Source organism: Pseudophryne corroboree, chromosome 3, assembly GCF_028390025.1.
Source record: "Pseudophryne corroboree isolate aPseCor3 chromosome 3, aPseCor3.hap2, whole genome shotgun sequence".
In the NCBI taxonomy this organism is placed as follows: domain Eukaryota; kingdom Metazoa; phylum Chordata; class Amphibia; order Anura; family Myobatrachidae; genus Pseudophryne; species Pseudophryne corroboree.
This window is the reverse complement of record NC_086446.1, coordinates 411,941,364-411,960,811: the sequence shown is the minus strand read 5'-3', so window position 1 is coordinate 411,960,811 and position 19,448 is coordinate 411,941,364. Positions and strand designations below refer to the sequence as shown.

Below are 19,448 nucleotides of genomic sequence, written 5' to 3'. Positions count from 1 at the left end.
GATTCCTCAGTGTGTTGGAAGAAGCAGGACTGTGTTGGCGCAGATGGACTGCAGATGTGTTGTCAAACTGAATTATCCCCCCCACCCTTCGTTGCTTCTGCCAAAGAGAGACACCCCCTCCTGTCTATATCTGCCTGGCGCGTTCACTCTCTCTAGCTCTGTTACTAGGGCTTACTGCATTTCCATGTCACTAGATACACCTACCGCTGGCTCAGAGCCAATAGGACTGTAAGTCCTTAATACACGAAGGGCTTTTCATGGCTGGGTGCACCAGCAGGGATGTCTCCTAGCCAAGAGCGTCACACAGAGGGGTGTGTGAGAGAAGGCCACAACTGTCTGCTGTCACTAAGTCCAGCAGTATGCTGCAGAGGAAGGGAAAAACTGGTCTGTCTATCTGGGGCCCATGATTCTTTCCAAATTACAGTCCTTTCACCTACTTAAATCACCCATTTTGCAATAAAAAATAAAAACAACAACACACACATTATATAAAAAATTTTCAGTACAACCCAATTACATAACATTTAGAACAATTAGGCATAACACACAAGGCCATTATTTTAAAGCTTTTAAAGTGCAGTTACAAAGCCTATTAAACATATTTATTATCAGCTATTTATATAGTACTTACCTACAGTGTTACACAGAACTTTACACAGAATATTTTAGCATTCGCATCAGTCTTTGTCCCAGGGGGCTCACAAGCTATGTTCCCTATCAAATAACACCCACCGTCTCACATTAAGGCAGTGGTTCCCAAACCTTTTTGAATCACGGCGCCCTAGAGTAATAGAGTTGTTTTCACAGCACCCCTAGGCCAAAAGTTTCTTGTTGAGAAATTTTAGATAGAAATATTACATTAACTAAATTGTGTTTAGATGTCATCCGTAAGGTGCATACACACTGTGCGTTTTTGCCCAGCGTGTATGCACAGCGATGATGGCTGACATCGCTGGGCTGAAAAGCGCTCAGTGCATACACACTGAGCGCTTTTTCCCCCTGCCCAGCGATGTAAGCGGGGGTGAGCGGCTTTCCATAGCAGGACACTATGGAAAGCCGCTCACCACGCCGTTCATCTACTGGTAATACCAGCAGATGAACGGCGGACGCCAGCGATGAAGCGAGAGCGCGCATCAGCACTCATCGCCGGGGCATACACACTGGGCGGTTTTGAGCTGAAAGCAGCTCAAAACACCAAAAGTGAGCTGCTTAGGGCTCAAAATCGCCCAGTGTCTATGGGCCTTTATGTTCCATTGTGTGGTGAGGGACAACATTTGCTTCCGTTTGTCAAGATATTTTATAAGTGACAGCCACCAGCACTGGTTTTGCCTATTATTACATTGACCATAACATTTTTTAATTGGCCCTGGACCACCAACCCAGGGCACCCCTGCAAGTGTCCTGGGGCACCCCAGGGTGCCACGGCACACAGTTTGAGAACCACTGCATTAAGGCATGCTGAAGTAGATACACACTTTGGGGGCATAAGCAGGACTCTGATGCTTGGCGAGCAGAGGTGAATAGGATATACCTCCCCAACTTCCTGTGCAATCGGAGCAGAGATCCCAAATGCTACCACATGGACACAAACACATACGGGTTCATTTAGTCAGAAGCCAATTACCATGCCAGTACGTCACTGGAGTGTGGAAACTCATGGAACACCACAGGGAGAACATACAAGCTCTAACAAAAATAGAGCCATGGTTGGAACTGAACCCACAGTGCAAGTGATTTAAGGCAGCAGTGCAATTTGACACATATATACACACAATTACTGGCAAGCATTCACTTTGCAGAAATGTTTATGCTGCCTGCAACATTCAGAATAGTTTATGCTCAGTAAGATACAATGGAGATTCATGGGATTTCTCATTTAAGTACCTAAAACACTTTCCATCAGGAAAAGAATTAAGACAACACATCTCTATTGCAGTTGGAACCCAGCACAAAAGTACAATGTTTTGTCTACACCAGTGGTTCTAAAACTTTATCCTAAGGACCCCAAACAGGTCACGTTTTCCAGGTCACCTAGCAGGTACACAGGTGTATTCATTATTCGCTGACACATTTTAAATGATCCACAGGTAGGAGCTTATTATTTCACTTGTGATTCTGCAAGATCTGGAAAACATGAACTGTTAGGGGTCCTGAGGACCGAGTTTAATAACCTGTGGTCTATACTTTATCTAGCTATGCCCGATTCTCACTATGCGACAGGGGCTAAGTCGGCACATAGTCAGTATCGCAAGCACATAATGAGTGTGCTTACGGTACTGACTATGTGCGAATTTGGCTAAGTGTCAATTTTGACTATCTCTTCTATAGAGATAGTCAAAATTGACTTGCCTGCACAGTCTATCTATTCTTGCGATGCCGACCACGCATCGGCATCAAATCGGGATCGCAAGGTGACTTTCACCTTGCGATCTGCACTAACTTTTCTTACGATTTTGACTATATAGTCAAAATCATAAAATCGTAAGAAAAAATCTCACCGTGTGTATACACCATTATACTGACATAGGAGTTAAAAGGAGAACTTTAAAAATTGCCCAAGTGAGAGTGAGGTGGAAGAGATTACGCAGTTTTTCTTTAAACCATTCCGCATTGTATTTAATGCAGGGTTTCCTAAACTTCTCCATTACAGTCCAGGTTTCAAGGATATAGATCCATGCTTGAGCACAGGTTACTTAATGAGTACCTCAGTCAATATGATTTAATAACCTGTGCTCAAGCATGGATATTCTTGAAACCTGAACTGTAATGGTGGAGTTTTGGAAACCCTGATTTCACGTCACAACGACCTACTGTCAGCTATGTTCAAGCATGCTAGGTTCAGAAATCTTCCCTGAAACATAGTTATTTTGAAAAAATGTTGTGCGCCTAGAGGAAAAAACCTCCACGTGATAGAATCATTAAACCTTATATTTGGCTAACACCATCTTAATCCATATTATATCTAGTCAGGTCAAGCAATTCCTTCAGAAAGGCCCCTCAAAGTGATAAATTAACCCTTACTTATCCGGACCACTATCACTGATACAGCACAGTATCACTCAGCTGCCTTGGAGAGATTTTAATGGTAAACTGTGGCGATAGGTAATTTTCTATTGCTGTGATAAGCAGAAATTGAAGGAGGACAGTGACTAAAAGTTGTAGGGCTATGGCTAACATACTTGTGGCTCCAAGGGCCACTGCTCAGCTGACATCAATTCTGACAGCAATATACAGATGTCCTCACTTTAGTTTTCATTGGCAAACTACCATATATGGAAAAATGCAATATCTGGGACCTGTTTAAAAGTAATTGACTTGGCCACGGAAATACCCAGTGATTTCTTATAGAAATTTTCAGCAGCTGACAATAGTGGAGGAATTATACCAATAAGGTTTTGTATGAAGACTTCATCCTTTTGTATATAATATAAATAACCTAAATATTAGTCTACAAATAAGAAACATATACAAGAGCAGGTATGTTTTTTTTCTTTATACATGATGTAGCCAGGGTTAATATATATTAATATATCTTAATGTAAAGTGAGGCCATAGGGTGCTACTTAGGTAGAAGTGTGAAATATTGTGAATGGGGAAGTACATTATATAGCATATAAATGGTATACCACAGCCAAGGACAGACTGGGGATGCAGATATATTAAAGCAGTGATAAGTGGAAGGTGATAACGCACCAGCCAATCATTATGGGTTAGAAATGTCACAGTTAGGAGCTGATTGGCTGGTGTGTTATCACCTTCCACTTATCACTGCTTTATCACTTCTCCAGACTTAATACATCTGCCCTTGGGTCTCTAAAACATCCCTGGCATTCTACGGCAAGGGGGCATTATCATGACTCACGGGGGAGGTGTGCCACAGGTCACGTGGGCCCGGAATCGAGGCACGGCCCTTTCTCTCTGTATGCCGGCCCACCGATCAAAGTGCCGGGAGGCGGAACTGCTCAGCCAGCACTAACTCTGTGGGTAGGACAGCAGAGCAGAGTGCCGGGAGGCGGAGCTGCTCGGCCAGCTTGTCTTTCTATGGGGGTAATTCCAAGTTAATTTTTTTAGCAGTTGGGCAAAACCATGTGCACTGCAGGGGAGGCAGATATAACATTTGCAGAGAGTTAGATTTGGGTGTGGTGTGTTCAATCTGCAATCTAATTTGCAGTGTAAAAATAAAGCAGCCAGTATACTATTTACCCTGCACAGAAACAAAATAACCCACCCAAATCTAACTCTCTGCACATGTTATATCTGCCTCCCCTGCAGTGCTCCATTAATGTTTGAGGGCATTCGTTTATACACAGTTCGCTTAAAAGCCTGTCTCTGGCTCACAGAGGCTTGTCCATTCCAAACCCTTGATCCTTTTGTTTCTCACCTATTCAGTTGTAAATTTGCTTGTGGGGGCCACGGTCCCATTGCATGATTTAATTTCATGCCAGGTTTAGCTGTTGGCCAGGCAGCCTCACACATTCCTCTTAAATACAATTATAAAGAGCAGGTTATGGTGTACTAAGTGATTGTGAGGTCCTCTAGCGATACATTGATTAGTTTCAGTAAGTATGTCGCTGTACTAAGACCAAACCACTCCACTTTGGAAACCTCTTCCCCAGACAGCGTTGTTACAGGAATCCTGTGTTTTATTCAGATGTAATTCTGCAATTTGTTTGGGAAAGAATGAGCTTTTCTTCTGACTACCTAACATGAAAGTCATACTACCCCTTTTACCCCACAATAAATATCCCAGGTTTTTGCTTGTGAATGCGCAGCAACCAAGGATATTTGAATTCACCAGGGTTGAGAGACCCGACATTTCAACCCAGATAGCGAGCACGTTCACTGCATAGGGAAGAGGCGGCGCTTGGAGATAATCTGATCTACAAATTCTGTGACCTCACCAACCCGGATTGGAGCCAGGTACAAAATCCCGGACACAGCAAGGCAGTATAAAAGCGGTATTATTTAGTAGTTTAAGGTGTTGACAAAGACTGTAGATCCATGGATGTAGCTATTGGATTCATAGGCCCTCATTCAGCTTCAGTTGCAGTATTGCTATTTTAAAATTTTCCAGGTCGCATCGGGCACGTGTGACATCACACGGCCTCCCTAAACCCGCTCCCTTTGTCACACCCATCCAACGCCACCGCAACGCTGCCTCTATATATTTTATATTGCACACAGTGATCACAAAATTTTGGCAAGCAGAACCTGGGGGCCCATATCTGCTGCTCCCCCCCCCCCTCCCCCAGATATATTCGGGGTATACTGTAAATTTGTGGATATCCTCCCAAAATTGGTCTTTTTAGGGGTTTATGCTGAAAATGTACTTTAATAAATAGGCCTTTTGAAATTTATAAGTAATAAGAGTGCACCTTTTCACGCAACGCTTCTTCATGTTATTCATTTACCATTTATATAGCTCACACATATTCTGTAGCGCTTTACAGGGAGTACTTGGCCGTTTACATCAGTCCCTGCCCCAGCAGAGTTTACAATCCATATTCCCTACCACATGTACAGTACACACACAGACACATTCACACTAGGGTTAATTTTCTTGGGAGCCAATTAACATGCCAGTATATTTTTGTATTGCGGGAGGAAACCCACGCAAGTACGGGGAGAATATACAAACTCCACACAGTTAGGGCCAGGGTGGGTAGCAAACCCATGACCTTAGTGCTGTGAGGTAGTAATGCTAACCATCACACCATCCGCACTGCTGTTTTTTTGCATACATTTGGACAAATGCTATAAAGCTTCATTTAATCACATGAACTATATTTGCATAAATTTGGACAAATACTATAAAGCTTCATTTAATCACATGAACTATATTGCTCACACTTCAGTATTTAGTGAGGACTAGCTAATTCTGAATCGTCATGTATAAAAAAACATATTCGAAGGTGAGCACTTTTTGTATAGGAATATGTTTATGTTATAGATTTCCAGGTAATATAAATCCTACTGTACGTGTTACTCAGGCCACTAAGCCAGGTACAAATTAGCAGAATCCCAGCTCCTATCTTCCCTCTTTCCTATGTATGCAGGACTGTTCTGGGACAATCATTAGGACTTTTGCCCCAAATAGTGGACAGTTGGGAAACCCATCCCACCAGCAGTAGGTGTGGGTAGCATCCCAGCATTTGTGAAGCTTGTGACACACCCCCTTACTGTGTGCATGCATGTCCTGACTTTTAACCACTTATCTGACAAAAAAAAAAATCCCAAAAACTGCTCAGAAATTGTCTGGGATTTTTTATTAGTCAATTAGGTGAAGAATGTGTATTTAACCTTATCTAAAATGATTTTAGTTAAAAAAAGAAAATAAATATTTTCCCCAAACATCGGTAACGACCATCATAACATCGCGGCTTTCAATTTGAAAACTGGGACAGCCTCCGGGTACACAGGGGGGGCTTGGGTGTGGGTTCATTTACACTTCCCCAGCGGCTGCTATTATCTACAGCCGCTGGAGGGGGGGGATCCTGCCGTACTGACCGATTAGCAGTGATCGGCAGCACGCCAATCAGTAGGAGAGAGTGCAGGGAGGCAGAGGGACCTTCTGGTCCCTCTGACAGCAGCAGCGGAGGGAAGTTTCCCTTCCCTGCCGCTGCTAACACAGTTTATCTGACTGGTCGTATCCTGTGCGACCAGGTCAGATAAAGCACTTGCTGCTATAGTCGCATCTGATGCGACCATGACAGGCAAGTGGTTAAATCATACAGCTAGTAAGCTATAGTCAGGCCTTTTGTTAACAAGTTAAACATCTCTCTAAAGCTATTAAGTGCACTTTGACACTAAAGACGATATTCAATTGTTAAAATAATAATTGTATAGAAACAAATGGATCTGTAGCCACATTTTTTGACAATCATTTTTTTGTGGCAAATGTGATTTGAATAGATTGCATGGGCCTGTGTATTGCCTTGTAAAGCATCTTTCCCCTTAATAGTGATATGTCCACTCACAGCAAACATAGCAACTGTCCAGGTGGTGACTGCCATTTATTACTGTTGGTAGTAGGAATCTGTAGCACTCTCCTGCGTGAGTGTATGTCTGGTGTTAGGGAAAGGAAAGCGGTGGCGCACTTCCTATTCCTAATAAAAGACTGGGGCGGGTGTGTAAACCAATGATTAACTCTTCCCTTCCTATAATGCAGGGCTGCTGTGAAATATTCAAAAGGGAAGAGGAAATGTATAGTGTTTTTAATTAATACTTCTGGCCTTAAATTATGCAAATATTGAATATATTTGTAGAAAATTGTGCTACCTAACAATTTACTGCATAGTGTGGGAAATTCCATTTACCCACTGATGTACTCTGAATTACCACCAAGTACATACATAATTGCCTCCAGGAGACTTTCAGCTTTTGGGGAACTATCCCGGGGTGCCAAGAGAGTAGCCAAGCCACCCGGATCCGCCCCCTTCGCAGTGAATTGTGTCATTATGATGCATTCCCTACCTCCTCAAGCATTTCCCAGATGGCCTGGGTAAAAAGCCAGCAAGTATGAATATACAGCAGTTACCATTATGGATAGGCTTACCACGCTATGAGGGGGAATGTAACAGCATAACTCCCAACATCGGGAGATCGGGAAGCAGGACTGCCAGGAGCGGCGATGCCACTCCGCGGTTGAAAGATGTGTCGTCTATATAAACAGGGCATGGCTTCGTGGGAGTGCTGCGATCGTGAGCCACACTCCCGTTTTTCGTCACTGAGGGGGCATGTCCAGCGCTCTGTGAGCTTCTGGCATGCCCCTGGACCCTCTGTCTTCCATGAATAAACGCGATGCGCAATCACACAGCGTCTATTCGTCCTGCTCTGCTTTGCACTAAGCAGAGCAGCCAGAAAGTGACAGAAGCCTCCCAACTGATAAACTGCAATCGCCTAAATATTGGTACAGCCTATAAAATGGCTGCTTCCACTGTGAGTTTATGATAAGTACCTTTAGATATGGACTGTGGGAAAAATAAGATTTTACTCACCGGTAAATCTATTTCTCGTAGTCCGTAGTGGATGCTGGGAACTCCGTAAGGACCATGGGGAATAGCGGCTCCGCAGGAGACTGGGCACAACTAAAGAAAGCTTTAGGACTACCTGGTGTGCACTGGCTCCTCCCACTATGACCCTCCTCCAGACTTCAGTTAGGATACTGTGCCCGGAAGAGCTGACACAATAAGGAAAGGATTTTGAATCCCGGGTAAGACTCATACCAGCCACACCAATCACACCGTATAACTCGTGATACTATACCCAGTTAACAGTATGAAATATAACTGAGCCTCTCAACAGATGGCTCAACAATAACCCTTTAGTTAAACAATAACTATATACAAGTATTGCAGACAATCCGCACTTGGGACGGGCGCCCAGCATCCACTACAGACTACGAGAAATAGATTTACCGGTGAGTAAAATCTTATTTTCTCTGACGTCCTAGTGGATGCTGGGAACTCCGTAAGGACCATGGGGATTATACCAAAGCTCCCAAACGGGCGGGAGAGTGCGGATGACTCTGCAGCACCGAATGAGCAAACTCTAGGTCCTCCTCAGCCAGGGTATCAAACGTGTAGAATTTAGCAAATGTGTTTGACCCCGACCAAGTAGCTGCTCGGCAAAGTTGTAAAGCCGAGACCCCTCGGGCAGCCGCCCAAGAAGAGCCCACCTTCCTCGTGGAATGGGCTTTTACAGATTTAGGATGCGGCAGTCCAGCCGCAGAATGTGCAAGTTGAATCGTGCTACAGATCCAGCGAGCAATAGTCTGCTTTGAAGCAGGCGCACCCAACTTGTTGGGCGCATGCAGGATAAATAGCGAGTCAGTCTTTCTGACTCCAGCTGTCCTGGAAACATAGATTTTTAGGGCCCGGACTACATCCAGTAACTTGGAGTCCTCCAAGTCACGAGTAGCCGCATGCACCACAATAGGCTGGTTCAAATGAAACGCTGAAACCACCTTTGGGAGAAATTGGGGACGAGTCCTCAATTCCGCCCTATCCATATGGAAAATCAGATAAGGGCTTTTACAAGACAAAGCCGCCAATTCTGACACACGCCTGGCCGAAGCCAAGGCCAATAGCATGACCACTTTCCACGTGAGATATTTTAGTTCCACGGTTTTAGCCGTGCTGTTGTAGCACTTCCCGAGCTAGTGCTACACCGATCAACAACTGTTCCCTGGACCTCGCCTTTATAAGGAGATCGTCCAAGTACGGGATAATTAAAACTCCCTTTCTCCGAAGTAGTATCATCATTTCGGCCATTACCTTGGTAAATACCCTCGGTGCCGTGGACAGACCAAACGGCAACTTCTGGAATTGGTAATGACAGTCCTGTACCACAAATCTGAGGTACTCCTGGTGAGGAGGGTAAATGGGGACATGCAGGTAAGCATCCTTGATGTCCAGTGATACCATGGAATCCCCCTCGTCCAGGCTTGCAATCACCGCCCTGAGCGATTCCATCTTGAACTTGAACCTTCTTATATAAGTGTTCAAGGATTTTAAATTTAAAATGGGTCTCACCGAACCGTCCGGTTTCGGTACCACAAACATTGTGGAATAGTAACCCCGTCCTTGTTGAAGGAGGGGTACCTTGATTATCACCTGCTGAGAATACAGCTTGTGAATCGCCTCCAGCACTGCCTCCCTGTCCGGGGGAGCTGTCGGCAAGGCAGATTTGAGGAAACGGCGAGGGGGAGACGTCTCGAATTCCAGCTTGTACCCCTGAGATACTACTTGTAGAATCCAGGGATCCACCCGTGAGCGAGCCCACTGGTCGCTGAAGTTCTTGAGACGGGCCCCCACCGTACCTGGCTCCGCCTGTGGAGCCCCAGCGTCATGCGGTGGACTTAGAGGAAGCGGGGGAGGACTTTTGTTCCTGGGAACTGGCTGTATGTTGCAGCTTTTTCCCTCTACCTCTGCCTCTGGGCAGAAAGGACGCGCCTCTAACCCGCTTGCCTTTCTGGGACCGAAAGGACTGTACCTGATAATACGGTGCTTTCTTTGGCTGTGAGGGAACATAGGGTAAAAATGCTGACTTCCCAGCTGTCGCTGTGGAAACGAGGTCCGAGAGACCATCCCCAAACAACTCCTCACCCTTGTAAGGCAATACTTCCATGTGCCTTTTAGAATCTGCATCACCTGTCCACTGCCGAGTCCACAATCCTCTCCTGGCAGAAATGGACATTGCGTTTATTTTAGATGCCAGCCGGCAAATATCCCTCTGTGCATCTCTCATGTACAAGACAGCGTCTTTAATATGCTCTACGGTTAGCAATAAAGTGTCCCTGTCTAGGGTATCAATGTTTTCCGACAGGGAATCTGACCACGCAGCTGCAGCACTGCACATCCATGCTGAAGCAATAGCCGGTCTCAGTATAATACCTGAGTGTGTATATACAGACTTCAGGATAGCCTCCTGCTTTCTATCTGCAGGCTCCTTTAGGGCGGCCGTGTCCGGAGACGGTAGTGCCACCTTTTTTGACAGACGTGTGAGCGCCTTATCCACCCTAGGGGATGTCTCCCAACGTGACCTGTCCTCTGGCGGGAAAGGGTACGCCATTAGTAACTTTTTAGAAATTACCAGTTCTTATCGGGGGAAGCCCACGCTTCTTCACACACTTCATTTAATTCATCAGATGGGGGAAAAACCACTGGTAGTTTTTTCTCCCCAAACATAATACCCTTTTTTGTGGTACCTGGGGTAATATCAGAAATATGCAACACATTTTTCATTGCCGTAATCATGTAACGGGTGGCTCTATTGGAATGTACACTAGTCTCATCATCGTCGACACTGGAGTCAGTATCCGTGTCGACATCTGTGTCTGCCATCTGAGGTAGCGGGCGTTTTAGAGCCCCTGATGGCTTTAGAGACGTCTGGGCAGGCACAGGCTGAGAAGCCGGCTGTCCCACATCTGCTATGTCGTCAAACCTTTTATGTAAGGAGTCGACACTGTTGCGTAATTCCTTCCACATAACCATCCACTCAGGTGTCGACCCCGCAGGGGGTGACATCACATTTATCGGCACCTGCTCCGCCTCCACATAAGCCTCCTCATCAAACATGTCGACACAGCCGTACCGACACACCGCACACACACAGGGAATGCTCTGACTGAGGACAGGACCCCACAAAGCCCTTTGGGGAGACAGAGAGAGAGTATGCCAGCACACACCAACAGCGCTATATAACACAGGGATTAACACTATAACTGAGTGATTTTTCCCAATAGCTGCTTGTATACACAATATTGCGCCTAAATTTAGTGCCCCCCCTCTCTTTTTTACCCTATGTAGTCTGGAAACTGCAGGGGAGAGCCTGGGAGCGATCCTTCCAGCGGAGCTGTGAGGGAAAATGGCGCCAGTGTGCTGAGGGAGATAGCCCCGCCCCTTTTTCGGCGGACTTCTCCCGCTTTTTTCTATGTATATCTGGCAGGGGTATTTTACACATATATAGTCTCTATGACTATATTATGTGTTATTTGCCAGCCAAGGTACTCAATATTGCAGCCCAGGGCGCCCCCCCCCAGCACCCATCAGTGACCGGAGTGTGAGGTGTGCATGGGAAGCAATGGCGCACAGCTGCAGTGCTGTGCGCTACCTTGATGAAGACCGAAGTCTTCTGCCGCCGATTTCCAGGACCCTCTTCTTGCTTCTGGCTCTGTAAGGGGGACGGCGGCGCGGCTCCGAGACCGGACGACCGAGGCTGGGCCTGTGTTCGATCCCTCTGGAGCTAATGGTGTCCAGTAGCCTAGAAGCCCAAGCTAGCTGCAAGCAGGTAGGTTCGCTTCTCTCCCCTTAGTCCCTCGTAGCAGTGAGTCTGTTGCCAGCAGATCTCACTGAAAATAAAAAACCTAAAATAAACTTTCTTTTTCTAAGAGCTCAGGAGAGCCCCTAGTGTGCATCCAGCTCAGCCGGGTACAAAATTCTAACTGAGGTCTGTAGGAGGGTCATAGAGGGAGGAGCCAGTGCACACCAGGTAGTCCTAAAGCTTTCTTTAGTTGTGCCCAGTCTCCTGCGGAGCCGCTATTCCCCATGGTCCTTACGGAGTTCCCAGCATCCACTAGGACGTCAGAGAAAATTAAATTCTGCCAAGTCACTTTGCCTGTCGGGCTGCTTTACAGTTGTATAAGGGCCTGCAGCCAGTGGCAGATCGGGGGGACACACCTGCTGCTGTGACCTCCCTCTTTCCTCCTCAAGTCCGAGATCTCTGCCAGCACTGCTTCTGGAGGTGCAAGACCCCCACACCACTGACTGCAGGGCCGATGATCTCAAACTGCTTTTGATTCACTGTCAGACTGAAAGGGGATGTACTTGCACCGGCCCTCCACTCAGGGAGCTTTCATGGTGTGCCAGGCCTACTGCTTCATGTGCATTCCCAGTCCACCCCACCTCTACTTCCCTTGTTCTCCTTCTACCCCAGCTTCCTCCATTGACCAGTAGTAGAAGTCAACCCACCCACTCATTTCCTTTACTGCACACCCCTAATTCCCTATTTTCCTCTGTACTTGAAGCTTTCTGCACCTCATCACTTTGTGTCCCTTTCTGTAAATATGTTTGATGCACTCCTGTAAAAATATATAAATCAATGCTAAGGTCAAGGCAGACAATTTTCCTGTCCCATCCTGAACCTTCATAGTATTTGATCAAATATGTACAGATAGTTAATAGAATAGTATATATGTATCACAACCTTTGGAGTGTGTGTAGTTGGGCTCATTGTTGACACAGCAGCTGTGGTCAAGGGATTATAGCTGTAAGCAGTTAGTGCCAGGATTGCCAGTAGGCGACAGTTGAGAGTAGTAGTCCTATCAGAGCTGGGGAGCTCCTCTGGCCAGGGAGGAAGACAGGCAGATGGCAACTGCTATATATTGCCCAGGGATGAGAGCCCATTGCAAAAGCAGGGATCACAATTAGAAGTAGGCAATGTGGCCAGTCCAGTGATGTTTTACCCTGCAGTGCCCATGAATCTGCACGAGCTGCAGCTGCAAGTCAACAGGGGTCCTTATTTAAACTAAAGATCCCAGTGTCCATTACAAAGGAGCAGCTGGAGAAGCATTATTGTATATTGCCAGAGTTTGGCTATAGAGAACCTTGTGTTGTAGAAACAGCAGAGAGCCCCATAGTGAGAAGGAAAAGCTGCAAGAGGCTTTGTGAGTGAGAAGAGGCTACACTATGTCTGCAGCAATAATGTATATAAAGAGAGAGAGAGATAGACCTGGAGGATAAGACACCAGTATAATGGGATACGGTCGTTAGGTCGACACAGCTTAAGTCGACATTCATCATGTCGACCACTGAAGGTCGACATGTACTAGGTCGACAGGTCAAAACGACACTTTTATTTTCCTTTCATTTTTTGGACTTTTTCATACTTGACGATCCACGTGGACTACAATTGGGAATGGTAACCTTCGCGAGCCATGCAAGGTGACACGGTGCACTGATTGGGGTTCCCTGTCACTTTACGAAGAAAACTAAACCAAGAAAAAGTCCAAAAACCAATGTCAACCTTTTGACCTGTCGACCTAGTACATGTCGACCTATTGCCCCTGTCGACTTAATGTATGTCGACTTTGCATGGTCGACCTAATGACTGTCGACCTAACGACCCATACCCAGTATAATATCCCCTAAGGAGCACTGTGTGAGAAGATCCCCTGTGAAAAAGTAATAAAACTTATGACGAGCTGAATGGCAGCATCAACTTCATTGGTGAAAAGGCTGCATGTAGGAGATGCGGGTGGTCTTCGGGTTGCAGGCGGCCGAGCTCCCGGCGACCACCATACCGGCGCCGGAATCCCGACCACCGGCATACCGACATCTTTTCTCCCTCTTGGGAGTCCACGACCCCTCTGGAGGGAGAATAGACAGCCGTGCCCGCAGCGTGGCAAGCGCAGCGAGCCCGCAAGGGGCTCATTTGCGCTCGCCCAGCTGTCGGTATGCCGGCGGTCGGGATTCCGGCACTGGTATGCTGGTCGCCGGGATCCCGACCGCCGGCAAACCACATACTACACCCAGGAGATGCGATGTGGAACTACAAGTGACGGTCAGATGTGAGATGCTCAGGGGTGTATGTGAGGCTGAAACCCGATTCCAGTCTGTGAGATAAAGTAACATCTTGCATCGTAAGAGGTGTAAGTGGATACAGGAGTAATTTAATTAAAATGTAACAAAACCAGATCCATATACATCCAGAGGCTGAATAAAATGTATTTTTATGGTAAAGAGCTTATCTGGTGCCCGATCTATTCAGGATGGTATCAGGATCCTGGTGCTTGGGATGCCTGCAGTCAGAATATCAACAGCGGCATTCCGGCGATCAGGATCCCGACACTTACTAGGTAAGTATGGAACCCCTACTCCCTAGCCTCCCTTTACCGCAGACTGACCCTAATCCCCCCTCCCCCGACACAGTTTAACCCTAACCCTCCCCGCAGCCTAACCCTAACCCTGCAGTCTAACCCTAACTCATGCTGTTATCGTTACTGAAAGATTGTTCATCGTTCAAATAGCCCAAAGTGTAGGGCCCTTTTTGAAACCAGCAGGTAAATGTATTCTAGCAGCACGGTACTAGCTCCTGCTATGCCTCATTACCGAGATGAAGCAGGAAGGGACATCAACAAGATGTATTAACATCTTATCTGCCGAAGCGGGGGAGCAAATGCTCACAGCGCGTCAGCTCAGAGCTGAAGCATTGTGCGTCCTTCTCGGCCGGCTCCCTTTGTGCATGCGCGGGATCTCACTACTTCCGTGAGATCTCCAGCGCTGTCAGGAGCCAGCACCCACCACAGGCAGGGACAGCTCTAGTGTCAGCTCAAAATCGGCAGCTGCAGGTGCAGCGATGCTGACTGTTCATATATTGCCTGCGCATATTGGCCTGCTATCTGTTAGACAGCAGCGCCGATATGGACAGGGGAGCACTGTGCCCTCACTGCAGAATTCTTACATGGGGGAGAAGCTGTATAGCGCACATAACGTGCACTGATAACACTTCTCCCCTATAGCGCCCCTTCATACATTTACCCCCAGTAGTGTTATAAAGTCCCAAAAGCGTACAACTGTTTTTACTTCTTCGATACACACATAGTAATACAAAAATTAAATTATATATATATTATATATTTTTTAATTTTTTTATCACAAAAGAATGCAGTTAGTTTAACTTTTGCCACTTTAAGCTATTGGCAAACACAAATGGAAATAAAATTCAGTATTTGATATTTACAGTGTCCTGCTGAAGGTTCCCATGCCCAGCATACCTATGACCCCTGATTGTTCCCCCTCAGAAGGAGAAAAGAGCGAGGCTTTGCTTGCATTCCACAGAACCAGCCTGCGGCTCCAGGATGTCTGCTGGAGATTGTGCTGCTTAGAGCTATTCATTTCACAAGGAAGTCAGCCACCCACCTCCATTACACATCGTTTCATTACTGCACAGCCACAGGGGCTGGGGGGTGGAATCCTGCTACGTGTTCTTCTACATGGGGTCAGCATGGACACACAGCTTGTTTATATACTCTTATTTTTCTGAAAAACAAAATGGTCAGTGGTAATTTTGTTTATAACAGGGTGTTGCATTTCTGCAAAGAAGGAGATTCCTGCAGACTGACACACATACATATTGTGCACCACTGCCCTTGATAAAGGACAGCACACCTTGTAGATGTTCCATACAATAGCACAGACATCCGCATATCCCTGGTCTTAGACACAATGGAGGGGGAACCTGGAAAATTAGATATATCATTTAAAAATGTATATTTTTGTTGTTGTTTTTCCAGAGCTCCAGCTGCTGAGAATAGGGTGGGGGGTTCTGCATTATTACCTTACATTCCTGTGACAGATAGTGTAAGGGCATGTACAGTATATTTATAGAATATGAAGATCTTGGTGAAAGACAAAGGATTCTTATATTTTAGGGATTGTAATACCCTTTCACGCTGCCAAAACATAACCCTGGTGAAATGAGCGATGTGCTAGATTGTGCCTGCATGCAGGCCAGTCTAGTACCGGCAATAGCGCCGCGCATCGCTATGGGGCATACACACGGAGAGATCCATGCTTAACTTCTAAGCAATCTAGTCAGGTTGCTTAGAATTTAAGCACGGCTCTCTCCGTGTGTACCCCCCATAACTGTAATTTTTCAAATCCGTAATGACTGGCTGGTGCGTTATCACCTTGAACTTATCACTGCTTTATCACTTCTTTATCCCTTCTCCAGGCTTAATACATCTGCCCCAGTGTTCCAAATCCTGGGTAGGATCTGGGAGTTTGCAGTGAAAGGGTTATAAGTAACTCAAGAAATGGTCAGCCTAATAACAGGCAGCAAACTGCAAAGGACTATGGGAGGGGATATTACCTGCACAAAAGCTGCTAATACCCAGAAGGACATTTTCTGTCACCCAACTGACTGGACAATTAACATATAAATACAGGGCTGGTTTCTCTTAGAAAACTCTGCATTGTGTGTGAAAATAAAATACTGTCCTCTCCCAAACTATAACCACGCCTCATGCTTAGAGTCTCTCCACGCCTGAAAGGACCTGAAAACTACAAGTAAACAAAAAGAAACTAAGGGGTCTATTTATAAAAGTAAAAAGAGCTTTTCGCTTGCATATTACTAAGAAATAGCGCGAAAGCATAATTTCACAGCTGTTTCACAGTACACAGATCAGAACAAGTGCAATAATGGGGTCCAGGCACTTCTGCAATAATAATAAAAATAAATAAAAATAATAATAGCATTGCATTGCAATGACATTATGTGTGGTCACCTGCTGGCGCTGTTGAAGAAACAGGAAAGAGAATGATCCCTTCCAGCTTTTTCCCACAATCTATTGGACGAATCTCCATGTGACATCACAAGAGGTACGTCACACGATGGCGCTGCGCAGTTAAGTTACTGACATTTTTCGCTTGCTGGGACAGATCATTAGAGCTTATTCTGTCCCGGCAGAATAAAATACCAACATTTTTTTTGCATTCTTCAAAGCCATGAAAAGAAGCCAGTATTATTTGTATTACTTTAAGCTTTTATTTAAATATACACTTAAAAAGTTAGGTGCAAAGGAAAACAAGGAGGCACAAAGAAACAGTCTTTAGATAAGAACAGAAAAGGATATAATAGACACTTGACTATTAGCAGAAACAAGACATGAGCCAGATAAAGTGAACATGAATATCTTCTGGCTCAGAGTTTCTCAATCTGTGACACACATATCCCTTGGGGGTAACTCAGAGATCCAACCACCTGATATTTGGATCTAAACATAATATAGTAATGTATTAAGCATAATATTAAAATTAGCAAGAGAGGTGGGATTTCATAGTAAATATTTCTTGAATGTATGTGCATTATAAATAATTACAATTATTATAGGGTACCATCATGATTCAAAACGGATGCGATTTAGATTACTCTGGATGACGCTGGAGAGATAAAGTGGTTAACAATCAGCCACACATCCCCCGGCCTGCGGCAACACTGAGACCTGTGCACCTGGTGGGAAGGGGTGCAGGGAATCCCAGGTGCAATACAACTAGTAAACACCTGCTAGGTCACACTACACACACGCACACCTGGCAGCTCCCACGCCCACAGGCTCTGCATACTGAAACCACTGCTGTATGGAATGACAGCCTGTTAGCAGCTTGTTCACACGTTAAACAAATAATACATCAGATATATCCTTTATTTAATAGGTGGGTAAAAAATAACTAAACAAACACCCAAATCATTACTAATACCTAGCTAGCTTGTTTCAGTACTTATTACATCACTTTTTTACAAATCCCATTCAATTTGCTACCAACCTGTATGTTTTCAAGCATGCCTAGTGTGATTACTTAGCGAAAATAAAACATGCTACAGTAGACCAAAAAATTACAAAATGTAAATATTTCCAAATAATTCATATTGTGTTAAAAGTAACCAATACCATTATAGTATACTTTGTGTACACCTACTAAGTCACTTAATATTGCTCATCCTGGGCATATACCTTCATATAAATATGAAGTTATCTGTCATACTGACAGCATCCTACATCGCTGCCAACTTGCCACTCACTGTCAGATTATGGCAACAATATTAGATGCTTCCTATCAGATAGTTGAATTCGGAGCACCAATTATGAGATCTGTTAATGGCCCCATACACTAGAACGATTATGCCCGATTTCAGCCCAATTCGAGCATTCGGGCCGATATATTGGGTGAAATCGGGCATTTTGGCTGTGTATCCGATTCAATGCGCGTTCCCGTGAGGGTCGGATCGGCTCCCCTAGATCATTAGTGCTGCACTTGTGATATGTCAGTTCCTGCAGGTATGGCTGGGAGCGCATACGATATATCACATGCAAAATGTACCAAATCGTATGGAATCGTATGGAACCACTCCGGGGAAGCTCCCGGGAGAATTCAAGGCAAATCGCCTCTGACTTCAGCCTCAGACATATCGTTGTAGTGTATGGGGCCCTTAAGACATGCCGGACAATTTTGCATGTCCGACAGAATGATAATTACTGCTTAGTTGCGGCTATCAGGCCGATAATTGAAAAACGTATGCCCAGCATTAATGTACTATGGGTTCTATTCAACTCCCGGCGGATCCACTCCGACGGAGAGGATCCGACAGTTCTGTATTCAATTTCCAGGCATTTCCTACTTGTTTAGCCTATTTTCGATAATGCCGATCCAACTTTTTATAAAGTCGAATCGCTATTGTCGAAAACAGGGCAAAAATCTGTCGGAAATGCCTGAAAATCCGACAAAATACGTGGAGCTGCAGCTAATCCACCAATCTACATGTTTTCCAACAAGCCGGTAAAACGGCAACTGAGTTGAATAGCTCAAATCCCGATTCGTCCTAAAAAAGTCTGAAAGTACTGTATTTCCGACTTGACAGCAATTCCGATTTACAATTGAATAGACCCCTATAATGTTAGTCAGCTCCAAATGACATGTAAACCGCTGAGAACAAATTGTCCTTTTGTGTGCTTTGCACAAACCAAATAAAGTAGAAATACATGTAAACATTTACAAACTGTCTAAATATTGAATCTCTACATATTGAAGAAATAGGGGAGAATTCAATTTTTGCTCCAACCGAGTGCCGCAGCCGCCCATCATTTCTGTTCACACCTTCCTGAGGTGATGAGCAGAAATAAGCGAAAGGTCTGGCTTCTGGGCTCCCAAATGGCATTTTCCTTGCCGCTCTACGTGGCTAAACCCGGTGCATTTGGGCGCGATAAGTCATGGGTGTCAAAAATTGCTCAGTTGGGCTCCCACTACTTACCAGCATGCAAAAACTAAATCACACAAATAGTTTTTTACTGAAAAATAAATAAATATATATATATATATATATATATATCTCTAGGAAGCAGGGCTCATTTTTTATGTTAATATATGAATGAACGGAGGAAAACAAATCAG

The 19,448-nt window shown here is 45.1% G+C and overlaps 1 protein-coding gene across 5 annotated transcripts in view; it reads right to left on the bottom strand.

Annotated features, from left to right (window-relative positions):
* The window catches only part of CBFA2T2 (CBFA2/RUNX1 partner transcriptional co-repressor 2), a 58,848-nt gene that overhangs the window by 32,725 nt on the left and 6,675 nt on the right, over positions 1-19,448 (bottom strand). Inside the window, exon 2 of one of the 5 annotated variants that reach the window (XM_063960205.1) lies at positions 15,420-15,539. The exons of 2 other annotated variants lie outside the window; for them this stretch is intronic. In XM_063960205.1, the coding sequence (XP_063816275.1) occupies positions 15,420-15,432 (13 nt within the window). In that variant the 5' untranslated portion in view covers positions 15,433-15,539. Of the gene's footprint in view, positions 1-3,862; positions 3,946-12,705; positions 12,728-15,419; positions 15,540-19,448 lie in introns of those variants that run through there. 2 more of the 5 variants (XM_063960210.1, XM_063960208.1) reach the window with 2 other exon arrangements.